The sequence below is a fragment of the Zonotrichia leucophrys genome, chromosome 2 (assembly GCF_028769735.1).
Source record: "Zonotrichia leucophrys gambelii isolate GWCS_2022_RI chromosome 2, RI_Zleu_2.0, whole genome shotgun sequence".
In the NCBI taxonomy this organism is placed as follows: domain Eukaryota; kingdom Metazoa; phylum Chordata; class Aves; order Passeriformes; family Passerellidae; genus Zonotrichia; species Zonotrichia leucophrys.
The window spans coordinates 31,365,688-31,387,938 of NC_088171.1; the positions used below are offsets into that span (position 1 = coordinate 31,365,688).

A 22,251-nucleotide genomic window follows, 5' to 3' on the forward strand; every position below is an offset into this window, starting at 1 on the left:
ATACTTCCACTGTTAAAATAACCCTACCGAACCCAAGTTTACTTTTCCCTACAGAATAGAAACTTTAAGTAGTCAGACATTCTTTAAAGAATGTTGTTGCACTGGTAACAAACTTTCCCCAGTTTGCAATGATTTGACTTGTTGTATAACTTTGATATTATTAAACAAATTGACAGGTTGTTCCCCCCAAGAAGTTTTCTAGTCATGTATTCCAGGTTTTAGTGGTTCCCTGAAGAAAACCTATGTGATTAAAAATCCACTTCATTGGATTAGTCTTGTATTTTAATAGAAGGCATTTTACACAATACTTAATAAATTTAACAAATGGATTATTTAAATACAGATGACATTTGGCATGTTGACTATATTATTTTCATGAATAATGAATTGGAGCTCTGCCTTGCACTCAAAGGATCTGCCCAATGCACAGCCCAAGGAAAGTTGAATGCTGATTTATGAGCACCATTTTTGTTTTCCTACAGTTCACGACGAGGTGTAATAGGGTGTCTGACAAAGCATAGACAGGAAATGAACCCTGGCATCAAAACCTAACCTGTTACATCTGCACTTAATTAATTTTTGCAGGTGATAAAAGATTTAAAGACAAAATATGTTAAAGGGTTTTTGAAGTGTAGAGCTTAATAGTCTAAATCTTGTTCATATCTGCACTCATAATTAAATCTTATTGTGGAGTCATGGCCTTACCATCTAGCACTTTTGTTCAGTTAAATATGCGTACTGACTGTTGAAGAGAAGCAGAGAAAGGGGGAGTGTGGGAGAAGGAATGGTAAGTGAAAAATGAGTGGCAGACTAACTATATGTGTAGATTAAATATTCTTAGAATGTTTTTGAAATATTTCTCAGATTGTTCTGCTGTCATTTAGAAACATAATTATAAACTGCCAGAAACTATTATTTCTGAAAAATTCACTTCTACTGTATGTTATGTCTGTTTGCTGACTTGAATCTTTCAGTTCATCGATGTAAATTCTGGTCAAAAGTGAACTCTCTGTTTATTCTCATTTTTAATGGGAAAAGCCTACTCAAAGTTTGTGCATGTTTTTAAGTCTTTTTGGCTGTAAATGTTATATGTGCCTCGTTGGGAAAAAACCCAAAACACTTCCCTTTGATATACTTAGCCAATAAGCACTTAGAAATTCAGCTTCAGTTTTTCACGGCAAGGTTAAATGTGCAAATCATTACCTGTGCAAATGATTACCTGTGAAGCTGTCTATCTTTACCCAGGAAAGCAGATAGGGAATTTTCAGCCTTTCTGCAACTGTCCCATTGACCAGAAAAACTCAGCGAGTGAAAGGGAAGAAATATATGGCTGACACAGATGACTTCATTCCTGGAGCAGTTGCAGTCCAGTCCCTAGTCTGCTCCATGGCCAGAGCAATGATGAACAAAAATTCATATGGAAAAGTTCTTATGCATGCAAACTATGGATAAATCACAGGCCAAACTGGATGAATGAACAAGTTAATAGTGACATCTTTATTCCCACCAACCGAGTTTGGGTATCTGAAGGAAAGAATGGAATTACAGATGTTAGACTTGAAATTAACCTTTAAGATTATATTTTGATAGTGGCTAGCACAGCAGGACCTCATGCAAGTTGGCAGCTGTACGTGTTACTACAATATAAATATTAAAAAGTAATATCCAATCCCACACACTAAAGTGTGCTCTAGTTACAAATTAAGTGTAGTCTTCATAGCTGCTACATGTCTTCATATATAAATTCTTAACTTTTTAATTGTCAATCTTCCCTTCATCTATTTAATCTATTTATACAGCAAAATAAAAGACATATCTGACAGTATATTGTCCCTCATTCTGCCATTTGCATAAATCTCTGGTTTTGAACTGTCTTATATACCCTGAATACATTTGATCCACTAAGGGCAGAATATGAACTCATTTCCCTCATGCTGACATCCGCAGTCTGAAAGAACACATTCCTTTGTCTAATCAGAGATGCTAACTGCTCTTCAAAAAAGAGCTCTTAGTGGAATCAAAGTTTAAACAAGAAAGCTAGCTTGAGATTTGAATAATAAAAAAAAAGTAATAAGGAAAAGAAACATCTCGATGCCCCTTTATCATTTTTCCTTCTCTGTTGGAAACTGTTGCAGAAAGAATATATCTAAAGCCCCAAATATATATGGAAAAGAAAGACTAATTAAAATAACAAAGTAAAGTCCTACTGTGTCCCTTCAGATCTATCTATGTGTCCAGCATAGCTTGTCAGATTGTTGAAATCCTCTTTCCAGGATCATCCATACTTGCATTTATGCTCATAGGAGTTTGAGTCTGTTTTGGAGTAAACCAATTAGCGCTGTCACAGCTGAAGACTGAATGGGATTCCAGGATTAGTTTGCCTGCCAGATTTTACTTCATTTGCCAGTAAGAGCCATCTAACGCTAGACTGGCTGCCTTGAAATCTTCAACAGCCTCAGACCACTGTGTTCTCCTTTGCACGTCTCATGTGATACATTTAACCTTGGCATTAAGTCACAGTTGGGCTGTAACTCCATCCTCATGTTGTTTCAAGTACTTTCAACATAGAAAAGAAAGAAAAGTCTTATAATATTACCCTGCAGAGGTCGCAGAGGAGGTCCAAGTCAAGCACAATGCAGTACAAGTAGGACTCAATCAATGTAGAGAGTTCTGAACAATGCGGGTGAAACTCATGGGCTGCTTCAGCTGGCAGGGAGGACAAGCAATGTTCAGTGCTTGCTATGCTACTGGCAGTGCCCACTTTGAGGTACAACTTGAGCCCTCCTGGAGTAGGCATAGTGAGGAGAATGTGACTTCTGTTTTGCAGACACTAAATTGGATTTAAACCTCATAACATTTGTGAAAAAAATACAGACTGGGTGACAATGACAGTGTTGCCATTCAGCATAGTTTTTCTGTCCCCCTTAATCCTCTGAATTAGAAATTTCAAAAGGATGGCTTAAAGGAGGAAAAGAAAAAATATCTAAAACTTTTCAGCTTCTTAGAAATACCAGTGAAGAAACATTTTAATTTTTACTGAAAGGCAAGTGGATTTTCCATTTTCACTTGTAAAATTGTGTGTCTAACCACATAGAATAGTAGTGAACTGTGAAAACAAACCAAAAAAAGGAAATGTCTGCATCATCAGCCTTTGTTTTATAGATATACTGTCAGCATTTCTTTGTCAGCCTTTTATTTAAAGATAGAATTTTATTCACGGTCATTATATAATGTTTGAAATATGGAGGCTGACCAAGGTCACTCCTTGATTGTGGAAGGCACCATCCTATCTGCCAGATGATTTAATAGCTAATGAGATCATATTCCTGTGTCTTCAACTGTTGCCGTCATGATTTTGCAAAAATGAAGTATGAAGTCCTTTCCGCATCTGGCATCTCTTTTGATGTGGATCTAACTGCTGAGGGACTGAACAGAACTGAATGTTTCAAGAAAGCCAATTTACTCAGCTGGTCGCAGAGCCTTTGACCTCAATGGTGGAACTTGGCAAATCAATGAATACTCTTATGTTTAGTGTTCTGTCAAGAATTGTGAAAAAGCTCTGTAAACCATAGATCCTTCTGCAAAATACTAGTTTGTAGTTTAAACATTAGTCTTTCTTCAGAGGCCAATGAGGCTAGTTAATTAAGCCTGAGGGGTTATGAACTGTTGGCAGTTAATAAGTCATAAAATTCCTCCATAAAACAGGATGCTAGATTCCATCACTGAGGCAAGGAGTACAAAGAGCCGGTGTATAAATATCTAATTGTACAAAAGGACTGGGATTTCTCAATGACTGCTCATCTGGAGTCTCCAGGGCATGCTCGCTATGGTTTCCTGATTTTTAGAAGCCAGTTTAAAAAATGAGTGCATTAAAGAGTAATTTGCCTGAAAGTTCAGGAAGTATGGGGTGGTGAAGGGAGGGGGAAAGGGAAAGACAAAAGGAGGGCAAGGGAGAGGGAGAGAAACTGAGAGAGAGAGAGAGGAGGGGGGTGTAAAAGAAAGCAGAACTGAGCTCTCTACACTGAGTTGGACATTATTACATTTGTCATCTGTTTTCTTTCTCCTTTAGGATGTTCACCATGGCAACGGTACACAGCAGGCTTTTTATGCTGACCCCAGCATCCTGTATGTTTCCCTCCATCGCTATGATGAAGGCAACTTCTTCCCCGGCAGTGGAGCCCCAAATGAGGTTAGGTTTATTTCTTTAGAGCCCCATTTTTATTTGTATCTTTCAGGTAATTGCGTTGCATGATTACCCCTAATTTTCTTGTCCTTCTCTGGTTCTTTAAATTACACCAGATTACCAAATTGTCTACTGGGAGCAGGGGACCAGTGGAGAACAAGTGCATAACCCAGAGCAGTCCTTGTCAAACAAGCCTGATCTGACATGTTGTTTGATGTTTGTTTCTAATGCACATTTGAGAACTTTTTTTCTTCTTCCCTTTCCCTCTCTCTTTTCCTCCTCCTTCTTCTGCTTTTTCTCCCTTTTTGGCATTTTATTTCTTTTTTTCAGGTTGGAAGTGGCCCTGGCGAGGGGTATAACATAAATATTGCTTGGACAGGTGGCTTGGATCCTCCTATGGGTGATGTTGAGTATCTCACAGCATTCAGGTTGGTACCATTTAAAAGTCTTGAAAACTGTTTGTAGAACAAAAGCACATTAATAAGAGCTAATGTAATATTGAAAGTCAGGAGAATAATCCATGGTGAAAATAAATTAATCCTGGAATTCCAGTATATGAGAGTTTAGTAAATTTAAAAATGGGTCATTTAATAGTTGTGATCATCCATGCAGAATCAACAAAAAATTTTTATTTAATTGGTCATTTGTGTTTTCATTATTATGCTATGCCAGTAAAATTGCTTTGAGCTTGCTTACTTCCATAACTAGAAAATTTAAATGTGAGTATTTATTGTGCCAGGCAGAAGAAAATTGCTGCTCACATTCACATTGATTGCAGTTAGATGCCAGTAGAGCAGACGGAAAGAAGTATAAAGTATGGTGCAAATCCAGTGTTCTTCATTCATTTAAAAGACTCATTATGATGCTCACAATTTTGACTATTAGGTTTTTTTCTACAGATTGCAGTAAAGTGTTATTGAATTAAAAGTAAACAATTTTGGCATACTGCAATGAGAATGATAGGAAATGTTGCATTCTGTATATCTCTTTGCTCACTCATAATGGATATTCTCAATAGCTCATTCATAAATGAAATTTTATTCCTTCATAGGTGATGCCTCATTATCTATTAAGTCTTATTTTCATGGGACCAGAGGAGATAAGAATAGTACCAAACACTATCTTTTAGAGTTTCAGTGTCCTGTCTTAGATACACCATTTCCTTTCACTGTTAAACAATCCAATGGAAGAGTTTAGTGACGTTTAGGGAAGGTGTGGGGTTTATCTTTCAAATCTGGGCAAATGCTACACCTCTGAAATAGAGTTTCATTTAAAAAAGAATATATGATATGAAAGAAAGGCAATGAGAAAACCAATGTGTATCTCTAATGTCTTTCAAGACATTTAGTTTGAAGTAGTGCAATTACCAAATACAGTTCTTGACTATACTCTATTGAAAATACACCACAAAAACCCACTAAACTCCTGTTTTGTTTGTTGAAATTTTTGTGGGGTTTTTTTTTTGTTTTCTTCCCAAAGAACTTCCATGCAGCCCATGAAATAATATGCAGAGTTTCTAATAAACAACACACCTGAAATCAGAGTCTAAGTGCTAGGGAGAGAAATAGCCTTACACATTCATCCCACTATTATTGTGGAAAAAGTTTTAATTTTATTTGTATTTGTCTGTATCTAAAAAGAGTCTAAACAAATGGTGTCTGACTCCAAATTTTCTACACTCAGTAGTGCATCAACCTCTTTCCAAGATACTTCCTATACTTCCATGTGATTTTTACAGAACGGAACAGAATGGAACAGAACGGAATGGTTCAATTCACTGGTATTAGTGTCTGATACTAATATATCTGGTATCTCCACTCCAGCATTCCTGGTTTGGATCCAAATCGTCCCACTAATGATGTAGGTAATGTGGCCATCTAATGATCCAGAGAATGGTTGTCCCAGTTTATTCAACAGAAGACTCACATACTGAGACTGTAACCATAATTGGTACCTCTGCTACCATGATGAAAAATACCTGGGCTTAAGAGTGCATTTACAAATATGTACTTCACAGTTCTATTTTAAGGCACACTAGTAAATTGTTTGGAGCAGCTAATATTGCTGCTATGCCTATTACTCTGCTTCACTTAGAGGGATTTTCAGTCTCTGTTCCTAAGCAAAGCAACACTAGGAAAATAAAAATTGTGTAACTTACTACACTCTGACTAATCATATGCAGACATAAACTTAACTATATGTTTTTTAAGGCAAATAAATTAAAATTTAAGTTTAGAATCTCCTTTTAGAAAAAATTGGTGATGGTGAAAAATTTAATGTTGCTATTTTAAATGCATCCATTTAACTTTGTGATTAATGTTGTAATGAATGTGAATGTTTTTCTCCAAGCAACAACAGGAAATGTTTCCCTACACTCTCAGCCCCTTTTGACCTGATCACAGGCTTTTTGCCCTCTGTAGGTCTTGCTGACATGGATTTAGTATGACTGGTATGACAGTTTTGAATGGGGATCATTGAAGTAAACAGCATGCCACTTAGAAGGGTGGATACAAAAATTTGTGAATTACTTAGGACAGACCAGGTAGCTGTTTCTGTAGATCTGGTCTGAGTGGTAGGTAAATTTACAGCTCCTAGTAAAGAGACACTTTATCCATGGGCCAGAATCTATCCTTGCTATTATCCAAAACATCACACATGATGTAGCCTAAGTTTTCAGTTTGTACAGAGCAGAACTGTGAGACTGGCAAAAGTCCAGAAAAGTACAGAAAATCAATGGAAGAGTTGCCATGCTCTCCCAACAAATCAGCTGTTGTTCTGTAGTTTCTGTCTACAACAAGTCAGTTTTTAAGAAAATAAGTGAATTTCAGAGAAAGGAAAACATTATTTGGTTTTTTTATATTAGGTTATATGCTTTATAGACAGACCTACAGAGAAGGTCCAAACTCAGTTGTGGAGCAAATTTTCGACATCTTCAATCTTAAGAGAAAAATAAGGGGAAAATTGAGATATTTTCTCTATATACCTACCAGTAGACAGAGAGGTTGGGCCGTATTCATTCACCAGTGAAGGCAGGAGTGGATACTGGTGAAGGTCCTCTCCAGTTAACCAAGGTGTAAATTTGCAGATGGGTGGAGCCTGTTTGGACAGAAGCCGAGGCTTCCTGCTGGTTACAGAGCCTAATCCTTTGAGTTCTTAGGAACTGAGAAATTTGCATTTAAATAATCTAAAACTCTCCAGCTCGTGCACAGAGCTTTCACTTTATCACCAGCGGAGCCTTAATTTCATCCTAGAAATGTGCCAAGCACATATTTGGAGTGTCACCAGCATTGACACTAGGTAGCTTGTTATTTATTACTTGATTGACTGTCAAATTTCACAGCAGAGATTCTTCTAAATGATAATGTTCACAGAAAAAGAGACCAAGGCTTTTTTTTTTCTGTCTCTAGAGTTCAGCTCATAACCAGGTATTGTATATGACAATGTGCTTGATATCAATTTTTAGGTCAGAATATATTTTTAGAAGCATTTACACGCATACCTATATACTTGCAGGCAGCAGAATACTAGTTATTTCCCATTGCATAAATAACTCTGTTTTATGTAAATCTTTTTAGGACTGAATAATATTCCACCTCAGTCTTCATCCAAACTGTTTGACAAAATATTTTCATTTCTTCAGGAAAAAACAATTTTCACGTGTGAAAATACAGAAAAATTTGAGCACAGAGTAATCACTTCAAAGGCATGCTGAGTGAGTGGCTGCCCTGGGACTGTAATGGGAAACAGGAAAAATTAGGGTGCTGGTTTGTGTCTGCCATTTTGATTTCAGCGCTACATGAAAAGTTTATTATATTTTTGAACTAACTCTTTCTACTGCAAAATCAAATTGAAGTGGCTGTAGCCAAGCTGAAGATGAAGACTGCTCATTCATTTTTAAAAGATGTTTTCATTTCTTTCTTATTGCTACTAAGAAAATAAGTTTGCATGGAGGTAGTAGAAAATGTAGGATAGAGAACTTTCTGTAGAATGGAAAATAATTTCAGTAATCAAATCACTATGCCATTTAATTTTGCCAGAAGAGTGTTGTTTGATGTTTACCATAGTTAAGGAACTGGCCCAGCTACAAAAAAATTCCTTGAAATAATGACAGTTTTCTAAAGGACAGGCATCTCTTCTTTTCTCCTAAGATAACAAAAATGCACAGCTCTTTTCCATTATTTTTAAGCTCTGAAGTATCCCTCCAGAGAATTTGTTTCATCATTTAGTTCCACCTATTCAGGTTAAATTTGCTTTAATCTCTTTGAAAGCCAAAGGATATGGTGGCTGTTTTCTAGGAGGATGATTTTACACTTGAGTTTATGAGGATGTAATCCACTCTCTTCTGCCAACAGTTCTAGAAAAAAATGAGAGCAATGGTTGACGAGTAATGTTGAAATAATTATTTTCATAAGCTCCACATTGCACCAGATGTGCTCAGTACAGCAGGCAGCAGAAAGAGGCTCAGGTCTGTGTTGTACATGCACATATGTCTCTGTGTGTACTTGGAGTTTGCAGGGGACAGGAGAGATGTGTTTCTGTAGAGTGGAATACAGAAGATGCAGGAGGTGGTGGAAACAAATGAGAGTGCTCACAAGAGTGAAAGAGAAGCAAGAGACAGAAGGAAACTGGGCTGTGCCTTCCAACTGCTTTGCACTGCTTTTATTCAACAAAGGAGTTGTAAATTTAGCTGAACCAGGCAGAATGCTCTGGTTGCTTTGCACTACTCCAGAGCAGCACAAAAAAGCCACAGCATATAAATGAACCTGGCCATAAAAGCTTAAATAAAATGAAACATGTATGTGTGTGTGATTCTTGGAATGATTAGCAATAGCTCATGATAATATTATCTTTTAGCAGTCACATGTTTGATTTTAATTTAAGAAAGGGAGCAAATTCAAAAGAAATAGGTGGCAATAAGGCAGAGTTAAGGATGAGCTATATCCATGATTTAATTTAAAATACATTTGTAATTACCCCAAAATATAATTTTAAACAAAGTTGAAAATTAAAATCATGGTTGAAATCATATGTGTTAAAATGTAAAAATGAAAGAAAACAAAGGTGTGCAGAAAATCTTCATCCTGTCTTGCAGTCCTTAGTGATTATTTTGGGAGAAAATCAGTATGTTTAAAACTCTCTGTATTCTAGTTTGTGCTCAAAAATATTAACAAAAATATTCCTTTTCATCTTGTGGCCATACAGGGCGCAATTATCTTAATTTGAAATATTGAATTGATGTATACAATTTGGTTTTTTCCATAGTTTTTCATTACCAGATCTCATGACATTTAATTTTGACATTTCAAATGAAAAACTCTGTAAAAGTACTTTTTGATATTTTCATATATATATTGTCCTTGTTAACTCTGTTTCAGCATAGATATTGACTGTAGTTCTTCTTTACTATTTACGTTAGAATTTAACTCATAAATGCTAAGAAGAACACTATATTGCTATACATGCCTTATGTTTTTTAGTAGAAGTATACATGGCATGTATTTTTATTTATGAATTTAATTTTCCTGTAAATTTTACTTTTAAAACTTTTTTGTTGACTAGGGAATTTGAGATAACTTTTAGAACTTTCATTTATCCTGTTGGTATTGAATTTCGTGGTTTTAAGTATGTGTGTCTGAAAAATAAAAATTCTTTGTTTTAACTCAAATCACTAGTCTTCCACTTTCGTTAAATGTCCATTTGTTTATGTATTACATGTGTAGATGAAACTCACATTCTTCCCTGTCCACATTTATTATTTTAAATACTTTTGTATGATCTGTGTAATGTCCTTTCCTATTTTTCTTCTCTCAAAATACAGTATTTCTGGTATTTTTCAATCTCTCTTCACTTAGAAACGTATCCACTTGCCAAATCACTTTAATTGCTCATTGCTGAGGCTTGGCTATTTTCTGGAAATGAGCTAAATACACCACATGAGGGCGAACCATCGATTTATATGATTTTGAATATTTTTATGGCTGTCTTTGGCATCCCTGCTCTGCAATGTTGTGTAACTCTGAGTAGAAACCTTGGTTTCTGATAAACATAAAATAATGTAGAAGACAAAAATCAGCATTTTTTCTCAGCTGTATCTAACTATTGAAAGTGAGTCATAGTACAGTGTTGTATTGTGATGTTTAATGAATTCCACCAAGAATAGATTTTGAGTATAAAGTTCTTTTAAACAATGATTATTAATGCCCATAACTTAATGCTATTAATTTTTTATGACTGTAATTTCCAGAGTCTGCTGCTGAGGCTATATTATACTAGATGACGTCTAAAAACTACAATAAGACTAAGTTTCTGATTCAAATGTTTGATAATGTTTGATATCTCTTCAAAGAGATAAAAAAACAAAAGCAAGGGAGCAGTTAAAAAAAAAACAAGTTAGTTACTCAGCCTCATAAGTCAATGAAAGAAGAAGTAAACTCCAGTAACATCTTCAGAACTTCAACCTGTTGTTTTATCAGCGAACTCTATTCACAATAGCCTCAGAATTAGCCAAATGCCATCCTTATCTTTACTAATGGAAACTAATTATTTATTTCTCAATATATTGCTTTGTAACAACTGCTAAAAAGTTATCACAACTATAGTTATTTCTCTTGTCTAATTGTTGGCAGAAGTGCATTCAGCATTTTACTGTGTATAGAGGAAGGCAGAATCTCTGAGTAGTGTATGACAGGCAGATAATGATTTACCCAAATGCAAGTGGACATTATTGAGACTGCTTGTTACCCACAGTCCTTCTACATTGTCAAGGGCAATGCATTTAGGAAGAAAAATGTGGCTGAACAGAACACAGTCATGGAAGCTCTAGGAAATCTAAACAATGTTTTCTGTATGAATGTGTATGGTATGCTTTCAGACACCCATAGCATTCTGCAGGTATTATTTACAGTTTCAATCATTTTTAATTTCTGACCTTGTCACTTCTACCAGGTGTCTTTAAAAGATGCTCATTTCAACCAGAAATATCTCTCTTTTCTCTTCTGTCATAGAAAATGTCTTAGGAGAATTCAAAGACATACCATCAGCTATAGAAAGATAACTTAAGAGTGCCTGAGCAATTTCTTTTGAAGAAGTTTGAAGAAGGTAGAAGTCTGCTTGGAATAATTTTTAAATCTGCTTTGAGTATAAGTTTCATATGTAAACATTCAATAGTCCTGATGATTTGTGACTTTAGAATTCTTTTTTGAGTGTGGTGATGAAGGTTTTGTAACAATGATAAATTTTCATGCTTTTTTTTTTTCCTTGACAAATGTTTTGAGCATTGAGTCTTTAGGAAATGGAGAAGCAGAGTTAAAAGCATTTGAAACAGTGGTATAAACAGCTTTTCAGCATTTTGTTATACTTCAAAGTTCACCATAAAACTAAAACTGGCAACAGTGTTTATAACCTGCAACCTCTTGTTCTGCTTACTTCTTTGCTTTTATTTGGAAAATCTAACTTCTTCTGACTGAATACCCTAAATTTTCACCTTTACTGTACTGGGATTTTTAAAACTGTATGTGGTGCTCCTTTAATTCACTGGAACTACAAAAGTGAAACCGTTCATTACAGAAATTAATTAGTGTTGGCTTACTTTTCTACAGATGCACAGTTTCTTTTATTGACATGGCAGAGTAGGGGGTGGAGGAGAAAGGATAATAAAATATGGCATGTGTCAGGTTTATGTGCTTCAGGTTAAAAACTATTTGATTAAAACCCCAAGCTGTACATGGTCTGTAGTTTAAAAGTACTGAAAAGTATATATCTGAACTCTTTTCCAATATAACCATTTTCCAATTTTTGTTAAGCCAGAAAGATGAAAGAATAGAGGTGTATGGATAAAGAATTGCCATATTGTCAAATACTTTGATGGAAAAGTTGAGAAATATCACCAAAAACATCCTGGAAGAAATTAAACAGCAACAAGAGTGGAGAAGATGCTTTTACTGTAAAAATCAAAATATCTGTGGTCTTTACATGAAGATATATTTCAGATCAGAATTAAAAGTCCTACAGCAACACTGAGTGATTGTATAGATGTCCAGTTCCAATTTAAATTTTGTTGCTTTATAATAACTTTTGAGAACTACACTGCAGCCTGTAAAAAATATCCACATGTTCTCTGCTGGAACAGCTCCAGACTGTAACAGAACCACTAGATTGCACCCTGGTGCTTTATGTATTGTTTAATTGTTTTCCTTTGGTGGATATTTTTATTAAAAGCCCATTATCCAGAATCAGACAGAAGTGTTGTTTCAAGAACAGCAGAAACAGAGGCCTTTCAGCTACACAGTTCTTATTCATGCTTTTTTTAGCTAGCTTAGCTAATGAGATCTCCACTATTCTTCTTTTAATACTTAAAGAAGACAAATAAATGGGAGTTTTTATTTTGTTGCTTTCAAATCTAAGCAGGATTGCAAAGAAGTGTTGTGAGGTTCTGGTGTGCTCACGCTCACACACCTGTGTCTCAGTTGTTAGTTTGTGTGAGTACCTCCAGGGCATGTCTGTGCTTATAGATGTTCTCATGCTTTTACACAAATAATTCCTTGGAGATATATTTTTTATCCCAATAACTTCGTGTGTCTGTGCTACAGTTTACCTATACAATAATTGCACAAAAGAAATAAGCATTTTTCATAGAAAAAAAATTTTAGAAAATAAAGCTGCAGTAATTCTAAAGAAAAATAGAAAATCTGGCAAGAGCCGGATTATAAAATTGTGACATGCTGAATAGCACTGTGTTCAGTGCTGCAAGATCTTGAGGATTCTGGTTACTGGATATTGTTGGAGCCCTAACTCCAAGTATTTCATTACTTTTTGAAGTCAGCCTTTAGTCCTGTGGAGAGATGTTTGAAACTATGAAAACATAAATGTCTCAAAAATAGATGTCTAATGAATAAGTTCAGGGAGGTCTATGACTCATCATTATATGGTATTAGCAGTACTACTTGGGCCATCAGTAATCCATTAAATCAGTGCAGCTTCTTGGATAGTAAGTCATTACCCAGTGTGAGGGAATCCATCAGACTTCAAGCTCTGAGACATTAATTTTACAAGCAGTACAAGAAAAATGCTTAGTTGTAGAGTGACTTACCATTGTGTATATTTTTATTCAGGCGAAGTGGGGTCTTTGTCCTGTAATCACATATACTAGGGTTATGATTTAGAAGGCAATTGATCATTTGTCTCATTAGTTTATGCAGACCTCAGTTGTGCACAACATCATAATTCATAGCTAAGATACAGAGCTGTTGCTTACACAAAATAGTAGCTTCTCGGAAAAATCATTGAAAAAAGAATTTGTGAAATCAGAGGCTTTTCACTGAGTAAATGTGGCAGGATTTTATCTTAAACACTGTGACTACATTTAACCTAATTAAGCAGTCAAATCTTTATGTACAAGCAGTTTAATGAGTTGTTATGCCTTGAAACAAAGTAAGCTTTTAAAGGATCTTATTAGCTGATTCATATGCTTACCTACCACAAGCCTTTCAGTGATATTTATATCAGCTGTTAAAATAAAGTTACCAAGATTATTAATTTATTTAAAAAAAAAAAGGAAAATGAAAGCAAACAAATTACAGCAAACAAATTACAGCACAGGATAAGCCAGGTTGAAGATAGCTATGTTTGGGATGCATTTCTCCTGTGTCATGCATGTAGGACTGTACATGCTTATCAGAATACAGAAGGAAATGAGCTGAAGGCATGATGCAGCTTATTTGGTTCTTTTCCTTGCTGTCAGTAAGTTGACAGGATTCTGGTGCTGGGTCCTTTGTGTTCAGGGGGTGCATTACTAAAGCACAGATGACTAAAGACAGCACTTCCAGTAAGCAGCAACTGACTGTGGTTATGGCATGTGACTTTTCTTCTACACTGGAACAAAACCAAAACTATTGGAAGTTTCCAAGAAAACAACTAAGTGTTTGTGTTTCAAACCCTTTTATGATAATGTTCGTGTCTAACCTTTTGGTGAGGACACCACTTCTAGGATGTAAGAAAATCTTAAGTGAAAAATCCCAATGCTTTGGGATTGGATTTGGCCTTAAATTGCACCAGGGGAGGTTCAGATTAGAGATTAGGGGGGAAAAAAATCACTTAATGAGTGGTTTGGCCCTGGAATAATTTGCCCAGGGAGGTGGCAGAGTCACAGTCTCTGGATGTGTTCAAGAGGTGTCTGAATGTGGCACTTGGGTAGATGGTTTAGGGGTAGAAAAGGTGGTGTGGGGATGACATTTGGACAAGCTGGTCCTGAAGTTCTCTTCCAATCTGGTAATTCTGTGACACTGTGAAAGAGTGAAGACAGTTTGTTGTCACCCATTCCTACACATCAAAGGATTGAACGTGACCTCATCACATCTGAAATTTACGCCTTTGCTGTCAGATTATTTGGAATGTTTGGGGCTTGATTTCTTTTTCCTCACGCTTAAAAAAGTCTCCCTCTAAAAAATATCAAGGAGATGCAAGTATACAAAAAGATTATGTTTTAGTAAAAAAAGTACATTTCTCAAAGAAAGTTAGTGTTGTAGTTCTGAATTACTAGGCTAGTAGGAGAGTAGGAGCTCATCACCCTATCCAGTCTAACCTTCCTAACTCTTCAATCAAGATGTTTACAGATTAAGAATGTATTGCTAAGAATATATCATTAAACCTCAGAAAGTGCTTCAATTCGTGTCAAAGGGATTTTTCGTTCCTCATGATTCATTAACATGTGCTTCACTTTCTGTATGACGAACTCGCTGTGGAAACTGATTCCCTCTGGATCTGAAAATTACAATTTATTATCTAATAATTTGCCTCTTTTTTCAACAAAGAAAAAAAATTCAAAAAATTGCCCGTCATTTTCAGTGTAATTCTTATTAAAAACTGCACACACAGCAGAATAAATGCAGAGTTTGTAATAGCTTGAAGATCCTTTTATTTCCAAACTAATAAAAAATGCAGTGATTTCATTGTCATTCTCTTCCATCAGATGGGCCACTGCTAAGTATTAACTGCCCCTGAAACTAAAACCATGACATAGATGAGTGCTCTTCAGTCAGTTTTGATTTGCTCTGTGATAAGTTCAGTCATTGGCTTCTATGTAAAAACTTGCTGAATGAATGCAGAGTTTTTTATGCTGTCTTCTGTCATCTTGCAAAGCCAGTTTTGGATTGGAAGTACTTGGAATGTAGTAGATTGGAAGAGATCAGAAAGATCAGAAATACATTTCCAATAATACCAAGCAGTATAATTTTCCAAGATTGTAATGCTCCCTTTTCGTCTCCTCCACCCTACCTCCCCCTTTCACATTTCTCTCCTGGAGTCATAATTTGATCATTCACCAAGTTTTCCATAGCATCTGTAACATCCCTTTTCTTCCCACAGTTCTGTCACATGCCTCTGGTTACAAAGTTGTTCCTCCTCTGTTTTTCTCAGATGCTCAGAAACATCTGAGTTTTCTCAAAACTCTTTTGCATGTTACCAGGCCCTCACGCTCTTCCATTTACTGATCTACCTGGGACATAAGCTTTTCTCTTCCCTTATTTGTCTATTTAACCTCTCGTTCCGCTCACAAGAGGCTCTTGTCCCTTGGAATACAATCATGATTCATTATAAAGAAGAAGTTCTGCTAAGCTTTCCATCCTCCTCTGTCCTTTCTCCCTCTCTATCCCCAAGACTATTGAGTGTACGTATTGCTGTTTTTCCTCTGATTCTACACCTCCTGTAATAAAGCATCTCAGTCTTTTTCTGAAACCATTCTTAAAATAAATCCCTCCTAGACCCAAACTCAGTGACTATATTTTACCCTCATTTTTCCTAGCCTGTGTGTCATCCACTTTTATTTATTCCTATGAACTTTTTCTTGTAAATTCGTCTTTCTCTGACTTCTGTGCTTGATAGTCCCTGGCCTCCACCCATACTTGAACATAGAACATCTCCTGTAACCTGTCTTTTGGAAGAATCAATATTTGCCTCCTTCATCTTTCTTCAGTTATTCCATGACATTCTGCTTTTAGTCTTGGTATCTTCTCCTATTTTGTGGTTTTCTCAGGGCAGTCTGTCCACAATGCAAATTGAATTATTGTTTGTCAACCAATGGCTTCTCCGTTCCAGGTATGTTTCCTCTGTACATCATGAAATTTTATAGTAACTGTATTATATACTAATTGAGGAAATCTGCATTTAGTTGAAACGCAACTTTACCAAACTTTTATCCTCAAGACATTACTACTGCCACTCTCTATAGGCAAAACCATTTTCCTGCCTGTCAATCAGGCAAGTTCTTTTGTAACCTTTGACCTTCTCTATTGGAAGTCACAACACAGCAATGTCTAAATTTTGCAAATTCTTTCTGTAGCACGTCTTTGAAATACAGAATGTATTACCATTCCAACCACCTAAAGTGATTTCTAAGTTTCAGCCATTTTGTTTATTATTGCAATGTCATTCTCAGAATGCTCTTATGAATTTCATTTTCCATATGATACCAGGTACAGGTTTTCTGATTTTTTTGTGTCATAAAGTTCATAAATGTAGGGTATTCTCATAAACAGCTACGAGACTGGTTCATTAACTTCCTTGAAATATTCTATTACATTTCTATTTTGCTATATCACCTCACACAAAACTTGACAGTGATTAAATTCCTGTACTGCTAAGACTGCTCTTATTTTTCTGGCATGTACAGCTTCTGCCTGTTGTTCCCCAAATCTCTATAGAATACATAGACATGAGCCATATTTTTATTCATTCTGTGTGATTGGCGATTTTAGTGTTTTATGCGATTGGCTTTGGTTCATCATAGTACCTCCAATGCATTTTACTGATATAAATGTGTTTGTTCTTGTTGTTAAGAATAATAGTAAGATGTAAGGAGTTAAGGGGTTAGTTTGGGAGATAGAAGTTGTTCCTCTCCCAGTCACATTGCATGTTGCATGAGAGATGCACACGCTTCAATACTGGTGACATTTGCCACACGTGGGGCACTGGATGACTTGGGGTGGAGCACTGTGTGGTACCAAGGCTAGAACCAAGCTGGAATCCCGTTCTCTGATCTCATGCAAAAGGCAGTGTCTTCCCAGGGTTGGAGAAAGTGAGATGGAGAGAGTTAGTCCTCTAGCTCAGTTGTCTTTCTAACTGAAGTTACTTACTTTCTGACTAAACTAAGTAACTAAAATGCAAATTTTAGTTACTAGAATTTATGTGGGACATGGTGACAAGGATCTGTATTCAGGAGCTGTTCTTCGGTTCCAAAGGATGCTACTGGTAGGATCCAGTCCTTCCCAAAAGAGTTTTTTTTGAAGTGTGTTGCAACGTCTCAGAAGAGTCCATCCATCTCAGAAGCACAGATATCTCTCAGCATCACATCTGCAGCATCTGTGATCTCATGAAGCCCATGAGCATACATATCTTGTTGACATCTGAGGAAACATGATGATTATCAACAAAATGTAGGGCCTGTTGTACACTGTATCTCTTCAAACACAATGTGGTTATTAAGGCTTAATTACATAAGAAACAGTAGATATGTTGTGCAAGCTTGTAGAATGTCACTTGCAGAAGTTAGGCAAGATATAAGAGTTTCCTAAGTTTCTATTATAGTTTTATTTCCAGCAGTATTCTTTGACAAACTAAATAAATTACTGCATGTATTGGACCTCTGAGGCTTGGGGCAAAGAATGGAAAAATTATTTACAAAAGCTTGAAAATATTTAATCACTAGAGGCAGGGGGCAACTGTGTTTTAATTAGAGGTTCCTCAGGCCATTGGCTGGCTGGAGGCTTTCTCAAACAACCACACAAATGCACTGAATAGCTGTTTGCCAGCCTTAGGGTCAGGCCTGAGATGAAACAGATAAGATAATTGGCTCTAATGAAATCCAGAAGGCCTTGGCTTTCTTGTTTGAGCTTGGATTTGAAAAGTGCGTGTGGAAGTGAGGCTTAATTCAAACCAGTCCTGAGCTAGGCCCGTTTTTCAGTGACTTTGATATTGTTTGAAGTTCTGAAAGTGTTCGCCACACCACTAGCCTGCTGGGCTGGGCCTCCCCAGTCACCTTAATTACTGAGCTTTATTGCTGACTTTACTACACAGGAAAGGAGCCATTATATGTTCCATCAACATCAGCTCTCCTCAGATTGGAGGAAAGGGCAGGGTGAAAGGCCACTGTAGGAAGGCAGAAACTTCACTTTGAGGTAGTCAGATCATTTACCCGTGTTAAATTTCACTGTGCTATGCGTGTACATTCCTCACAACACAGAAGCCCAATTTCCATTTTTTTTCGCAAGTGATTACTTTTCAAAACATTTTGTTTGTGTCTGATTAGCAGAAGGGTGCATTTATTCTTAGAGGTGGAAAGAAAGCAAATTGTAACAAACGCCTAATTAATCATCACAGGGGAAAGAAATCTAGTTAAAAACTGTAATAAAGAGAAATTGTTCTTCATGCTTCTTTGAAGTGGGCATAAGTGAGGAAACCCCTATGGTGTGTTTGCAGACCTGACACCCTACGGAACTGACTCCTTACAGCCAGCCTGATATCTTCAGGGTACCTTGTAACGGGCTCTCCAAAAACAGAAAAGCTCCTGTGAAGTACTGTTAGAGCAAGCAACAATTGAGGTATTTTAGCAATGTTAGTTCTGAATTATTCTCTTCAGGATAATTGCTTTCAGAATTTGGTCCTAATCTCTTCAGCTGCTCCAGCTGGTGGTGCTGCTGGAAAAAGAAGTTGTTGAACTTTTGTGCATGAATTGGTTTTCACATCTAGACACTCTGTAGCAGGAGAGGTGTCTCTCTCAGCCTTCAGGATCCATAGTCTGGGGCCACCAAGATGCCTGGGAAGACTGCTGTCAGGAAACCTGGGACAGATCCTGCAACTGCTTAAATGAATGCATTTACATATTAACTCATTAATAAGTCAGTTAGGCTACTAGCCAGAGTAAAGTTACACATGTGCATTCATGTTTGCAGGACTGGGCCTCCTGAGACCAATGAAAGCATATAATATTGGTCAATTTGTGCCAGATCCCATATTACCAACACTAGCACTTAATAAAAGAAATATTGATGAAAATTAGTTTCTAGTGGGACCATAGTTCAGATCAAGATAAGAAGCATTTTTTTTTCAATGAGCTCAGGAGGCAAATTAAAAAGGACTGAAAAATCAGTCCTGTTAATATCTATTCTATGAGATTTTATTTTGGATTTTTGTTTATACATTTTTTGTGAAATTTTGCTTGGTTTTTGTTTATTTTCATGGAACTAGTGTTTCTATTTTTCTTAAATCTTGAAAATGTCTGGGAATCCTTCATAAAACTTAGAATAATACATTCCACAGAGTATTCAGCCCTTTCCTTAAAGGCAACGCTTTTTCATAAAGAAGACTTCTGTAGATCAAGATAGTTCCACCTTGTGTTATTTTATAAATAATACAAATATATTATTTAGATTTATAAATTTATTTATAAGTAATATAAGTATATATTATTTGTTTAAAAAATAAATTGTATGCATATGTAGCTCAAAAATTTTTTTACACAAAGGATTCATATTTAAGAACCCTGAAGGCTTCTTGTTTTTCTTCTCTTTCATATGGCCTGTCACTTTAGCATGTTTTATGTTAGTAGAGTGGCAAATTGGTTATATGCTTTAAAGAGAAGCAGCAGGTTTTAATATTTTTATCATCATTTTGTGAAATTTTAACCTGTTAAACTCATAGCCAGCATCACAGGGAGCTGGTTATATCTCGATGTGTATTTTATTAGACTAATGAATCTCTTTCTGAGCTGAGAAAATAACTTTTGAAATCATCATAATTCATCACAATTATTGGAAAACAATAATTTCCCTTCTAATACAAAAGATTGTTTTGTGAGAAAACAGTGGTGTAAGTATCATAGTGGGAGAGGATGAGGGTCCCTATAAGCAATATTTCCAGATGGGCAGACATTCTGGTCTTTATTAAACATAAGATTTTGTTTGCTCTCATTTTTTATAATGTAAAAGAAAAGACACAATTGTCCTTTTTGAAACTGTGCATTCTAAGAGGTAGTTTGGACTATTAATCATAGCCCATCATTATAAATCATGATCCTTGTCTGACTGTACTTTCAGCTGCAATCACATTTTAGAGAGGCTAATGTGATTGAGGGGATCATATATGATGGTATAATAATATTATAGTATATTGGAAAAGACTTTTTGACTGGCAGAAGTGAGATTAGGTGATCTATTAGTGATTTAGTGGATACCTTGCACATATGCCTAATGATCTTTTCAATAAAAGAAATAAAATTATAAAATCTACCGATGATTTAATTTGACCTTTGCACATCTGCCCACAAACTTTGTAAAGTTAAGCTCATGTGGATGGTGTAAATCAAGCAGGGGATAGTGACTGAGGAAGCATTTTATTGCAGGAAAAGTTCCCTGGATGCTTAAATCACTGATTTCCAAAGTTTCCAATCATGTTTTTAAGGTAGTACAATGCTTATTAGTAAAAAGGGTCTTTTGTTATGTGGGGAACTAAGGACTGTGCAGTTTCATAATTTCCACCTTGCTTACAATTGCTTTTAAATCTGCAATTTAATAAAAGGAAGTCTAACAAAAATATTCATAAATTGGCCATTATCTGATGTAATGGTGTTCTGTTGTGTATTTTTCAAACACTGTATAGACCACACAGGAAATCACTAGCTGGGCAAAGAGTAAATGTTAGGTTTCATTACTTTCACTACTTCCATGAATTTGCTGCATCTTTAAAATGAGAGATCTTTAAAAAATGACTGTTAGATGTCATCCTTGCATGTACCCATCTGCTCTCCTGTAAATGTTTTCAGATAGAAAATCCATCTGCTTTCCTTCTAAGATTTAAAAGTAGAGTTTGATTCTTCTTTTCATTATTCTTCCTTTGTATTATTTTAGAATGTGTAAAGAAGAGGTAAATTGAACCACTTGGGTTCAGTAAGTCACTTTTAGATGCAATGACCACAACACACATTTTGGCAGGATGATGTTCTGTTGTTCATTACCTTTTTTTTTACATTCTTGGATAACAAGAGGGTAACTTGAAGATAAATGCCATAAAAACATCTATTTAGATACTAGCTGCTATAACTGCTTAAATAATTATAGATGTCTTTTAGACATCTTTTACCCTGGTAAAGAAGAGAGAAAGAGTTAATAAGGACCTTAGCTACCTTAGGTATATACATGAGGCTCTTTGACAGTGCCTTTTCATTGCTGTACTCAGTTAACAACAGTGGGAATAATTCACTGCAGAGAACTTTCACAGAGGATACCATAGGTACATAATTCTTTTGACTAAGGAATTCAACTGGGATGCATTTCTCATACTGTGGCATATGCTATATTCTCATAGATTACTTTTGTGTGATGCGAGAGATCAAAGGATTGTACTCCTATTTCCATGACTACAATAAACTTGAAAAGAACAAAAGGTAATACTGGTGAATATCACATAGAACCAATGGAAACTAACATGATTTAGAGAAAAGGACAATTACAGGAAAAATGAGGACAGCATGCTTCTTTATTGTTCTTGGTTATAGTGTGAAGTCTTGCACCTGCTTGTTAACAAAGTCAGATATGGGATTAAGAAAAACTGAGTGGTTTAAGTTGCATATTTTCTCCTAATAGCTCAGTTTCCTTAATTTAATTCATATGTACATTATTTTGAAATAACTACACTGCTTGATAGTGTTGCAATAAAACACAGGAAAATACACACAAATCAATGTTTCTTTAAAAATTTAAAAGACTTCCCATTGTATTCTATTTATTATTGTGCTTAAAGTCTTTTTTCAGAAGTTCAATTCTAACTGTAACATGAGGCATTATTTTCAATTAGTAGTCAATCTTACCCTAGGTATCTTAAAAATTAACTAATAATTTGCAAAACTTAAATGAAAAAACACACATATTTTTATTTAATGGAATCTATGTATAACTAAAATTTGTGGCGTATCAGGTTGTATAAAGATTATGTAATTAATGAAATGCTAAGTCCTGTATTGCCCATGCTGTTTGTGAAAACTCTTGTTCTTAGTAAACTCTAGATAATTATTGTTATAAGTT

General features: G+C 35.7%; 1 protein-coding gene across 12 annotated transcripts in view; it reads left to right on the forward strand.

Moving 5' to 3' along the window:
* HDAC9 (histone deacetylase 9) overlaps positions 1 to 22,251 on the forward strand; it is a 455,649-nt gene that overhangs the window by 354,687 nt on the left and 78,711 nt on the right. For all 12 annotated transcript variants that reach the window (XM_064704437.1, XM_064704440.1, XM_064704439.1 and 9 more), the window contains 2 exons: positions 4,070 to 4,189; positions 4,514 to 4,611. In XM_064704437.1, the coding sequence (XP_064560507.1) occupies positions 4,070 to 4,189; positions 4,514 to 4,611 (218 nt within the window). The remainder of the gene's footprint in view (positions 1 to 4,069; positions 4,190 to 4,513; positions 4,612 to 22,251) is intronic.